This window comes from Neltuma alba, unplaced genomic scaffold, assembly GCF_004799145.2.
Source record: "Neltuma alba isolate B1F8T4 unplaced genomic scaffold, ASM479914v2 tig00010902_pilon, whole genome shotgun sequence".
Classification (NCBI taxonomy): Eukaryota; Viridiplantae; Streptophyta; class Magnoliopsida; order Fabales; family Fabaceae; genus Neltuma; species Neltuma alba.
This window is the reverse complement of record NW_021635685.1, coordinates 46,564-50,280: the sequence shown is the minus strand read 5'-3', so window position 1 is coordinate 50,280 and position 3,717 is coordinate 46,564. Positions and strand designations below refer to the sequence as shown.

The 3,717-nt window shown below is 31.6% G+C and overlaps 1 protein-coding gene across 1 annotated transcript; it reads left to right on the top strand.

The window, feature by feature from the left end:
* Window positions 1-1,392: 1,392 nt before the first annotated feature.
* On the top strand, window positions 1,393-1,719 carry LOC114759840 (uncharacterized). The gene has a single exon (XM_028949076.1). It carries the CDS (start codon window positions 1,393-1,395, stop codon window positions 1,717-1,719), a length of 327 nt encoding a protein of 108 aa, XP_028804909.1.
* The last annotated feature ends 1,998 nt before the right edge of the window (window positions 1,720-3,717 follow it).

Sequence of the window (3,717 nt, the reverse complement as noted above, 5' to 3'; positions counted from 1 at the left end):
ACCTAAACCATCACGACCATACATAACATACACAAATGCATCTTTGAAAGGTTTGGGTTGTATATTGATGCAAGATAACAAGGTGATAGCTTATGCATCCAGACAATTGAGACCTCACGAGGAGAATTAGCCCACCTATGATTTGCATCTAGACAATTGACACTATCTATATGGTGCCCAGTTTGAGATTTTCAGTTACCACAAAAGCTTAAAGTACCCTGGTAGATCAGAAAGAGTTAAATAATCATTAGCGAAGATGGATGGAATTCTTAGCAGATTATGATTTTGAGTTGAAGTATCATCTAGAGAAGGCATATGTGGTGGCTGATGCATTGAGTCAAAAGACAGTGCATGTTTTCTACATGAGTGTGAGAGTATCACTTGCTGGATGAGCTAACTAAAATACCAGTTATAGGTAAGATAATAGAAACGACTATTACTTTAAATGGAGTACTTGGGGATTTTAACTTCTTTAAAGAGTTGAAGATAGCCCTAATAGAGGATGATGAATTAATGAGGATAAGAGAAGAAGTAGAAAATGGAGCAATATCAGACTATGACATTAGAGACGAAGGAATCTTAAGGTATAAGAAGAATTTGCATTCTAGATAATGAAGAAATGAAAAAGACAATTTTGAAGGAGGTATATAGAACTAAGTACACCATTCACCCTTGAATAACCAAGATGTACCATGATTTGAAGCAAGAGTATTGGTGGCTAGGGATGAGGTGTGATATGACTAATTTTGTACTCAAGTGCTTGACTTGTCAGAAAGTCAAAATTGAACACCAAAAGCCACCGGCTTTAATCCAAAACCTAGAAATTTCAATGGACTTCATCATGGGTTTGCCTAGAACTCCAGGGGGTTATGATGCAATCTAGGTCATTGTAGATAGATTGACAAAGTCAGCCCACTTTCTCCCAATCAAGTCTACTTATTCTGTGGAAAAACTTGCTCAATTGTATGTACATGAGATTGTGAGATTGCATGGGATACCAAAAGATATCATATCAGACTAAGATCCAAGGTTCAACTTGAACTTCTGGAAGGCAATGCAAAGAGCCTTTGGCACAAAGTTGAAGTTCAGTATGGCGTATAATTTAGACTGATGGTCAAACTGAGAGGACAATACAAACTCTCGAGGATATGTTGAGGGCTTGTGCTATTGAACATTCGGGTAGTTGGGACTTGGGATTGCCATCCTCCATCAGCAGAATTCACCTACAATAATAGTTATCATATGAGCATCTAGATAGCACCTTATGAAGCATTGTATGGAAGAAAGTGTAGATCATCACTATGTTAGACTAAATTGAGTGAAAGAACTATTGTTGGCCCCGAGATTGTGGATGCAACCACAGAGAAAATTGAATTAATCAAATAAAGGTTGATGACTGCTCAGAGTTGCCAGAAGAGTTACGCAGATCGACGGTGGAGGCCTTTGGAATTTGAAGGGGGTGACCATGTGTTTTTGAAAGTTTCACTAGTGACTGGCATTGGTAGATCCATCAAGGCCAAAAAGCTGACTCCTCGATATCTTGAACCTTATGAGATTTTGGAGCGGATTGGACTGGTTGCTTATCGAATTACTTTACCACTGCATCTCTTTAATGTGCACAATGTCTTTCATGTGTCACAACTCAAGAAGTATCATCTAGATCCATCTCATGTGATTGAGCCTGAGGAGATTGAGTTACAAGAGAATCTTACCTTTTGAGCTAAGCCCGAACGCATCCTAGATGTCAAGGATAAGTAACTTCGAAATAAAATAATCTGGTTACTTAAGGTTTTCTGAAAAAGGTATGTTTCCTGGTGATGCCACCTGGGAAACTGAGGAGCGAATGCGGCATGATTTTCCACATTTGTTTTCTTAGGTATGTGTTGATGTGCTGATTGTGTACTATTTATGTGATGACAGTATGTGTGTTGTGATATTATCTGTTTCTTCAATGTTATTGTGTTGTTATATTTCCTATACGTGTTGCAAATTTTGAGGACAAAATTCTTTTTAGGTGGGGAGAACTATAACATCCTAAATATATCTTAATATAAAAAGAAATTATTATTATTTCAAAAAAATAAAATAATAATATTTTATTAAAAAAAAACAAAGACCCAACTTTTCCATTGAATTCAGTGAAAAAGCTGGGGGTAATTTAAGAAGAAGGAAGAAAATGGGGTGGTCCATTTAAGAAAAAGAAGAAAATGGGGGAGGTTAGAAAATGAAGAAGGAAAAATGGGATGAGATGGTTGAGGGAGATGGATAATAAAAGGAGGGAGTGTTATGCAGAGAAGAGAAAGAGAGAGTGAGAGGCGCAGAAAGAGAAATCAAGAGAAAAGCAGAGAAGTGTTAACATTATGAAGAATAATACAAGTTTTGAGGATCATTTAGGTATATAAAAACACTTCTTTCTATTAAATTTTTTTTATAAATATTTTCTATATATTTAGAGCTTTATATAAGTAGTATCATTATAATGTTTAGAGAAAATTTTGTGATTTTGATATGGAATAAGTATTGAGTTTTGAAAATTTGACTATAGAAATTCAAAGATACATTATTAAGAAATTTAACTGGTTTAGATTTGTCTATTTGTTACTTTTGATATTTAAAATCAAATTTATTTTGTTGAAAAATCTATCATTTATGATATACAACATATTTGTACCAATTAAAATTAAGTCAAATAATTTGTTTAGATTGTTTGATATATTATTGAAATTTTAATCAGTTTATATTTATTCATTGATTGTTTTGAAAATTTCAAACTAAGATTTTAGTTGAAAAATATATTATTCAAGACATATAGAATGTTTTTACTGATTAAATTTAAATTAAATAACTTATCTGTGTTATTTAATATATTATTCATATTTTAATCAGTTTAAAAATGTAAAATAGGTTAAGGATATATTATTAGAAAAATTTTGAAGCTGAAAACTTAAATTATAAATTGAGATTTTTACAATGTTAGATAAAAACAATATTTATATATATATATATATATATATATAATTTGAATGAGTTATTTGGGTAGGGGAAAAATGTTATGTGAAGTAAGAATTTTTGAGTAGTAAATATATGTACAAATTAATAATAATAATAATAATAATAAATCCTATGCAATTTAAGTTATTTATTTGTATGTATATTAAATTGTATCTACATTATTTGTAGATTATCTTGTATTTCGGAGTTTGTAATTTATGCTCTTATTTCTCAAGCTATGAGGTTAAGCTTAGAGTAGAGGTAACCAGGGTTAATTTATTTTATATACATGCTTTGAATTGTAAGGTGTTTATTATGTTTGTATTTTCCCAAATTAATTTGTGAAAGTATGCCTATGAATAAAATATATATTTCCTTATATAACAAATTTTGGTGAAGTGGGAAGTATGTTGTTTTAATTATGCCTGAGTAGTGTTTTATTGAAAATTATGTTTTCTTGCGGTGTTGAATTTAATATACTAATATTATGTTATTAAATAAAATGAAAATGTGTTGTATTTTGTTTGAAATTATATCATCTTACTTTGAAGAACTATGATATTTTTAATTTATATTGTGACTATGCATGGGGTTCATATGTGGAGGATGGGATTTTGTTATGTGAAGGATAATTGTTCTTGAAGCTCGCGCAGTATGCCTGCACTACGGATCCTAGTATTTGGCTTTTTTGTTAGACCTATGTAGTTCTTCCTTTTCCCTGGTTTA

Coding starts and splice junctions, on each gene's coding strand:
- LOC114759840 (XM_028949076.1), top strand. CDS start 1,393: ATGACTGCTCAGAGTTGCCAGAAGAGTTACGCAGATCGACGGTGGAGG.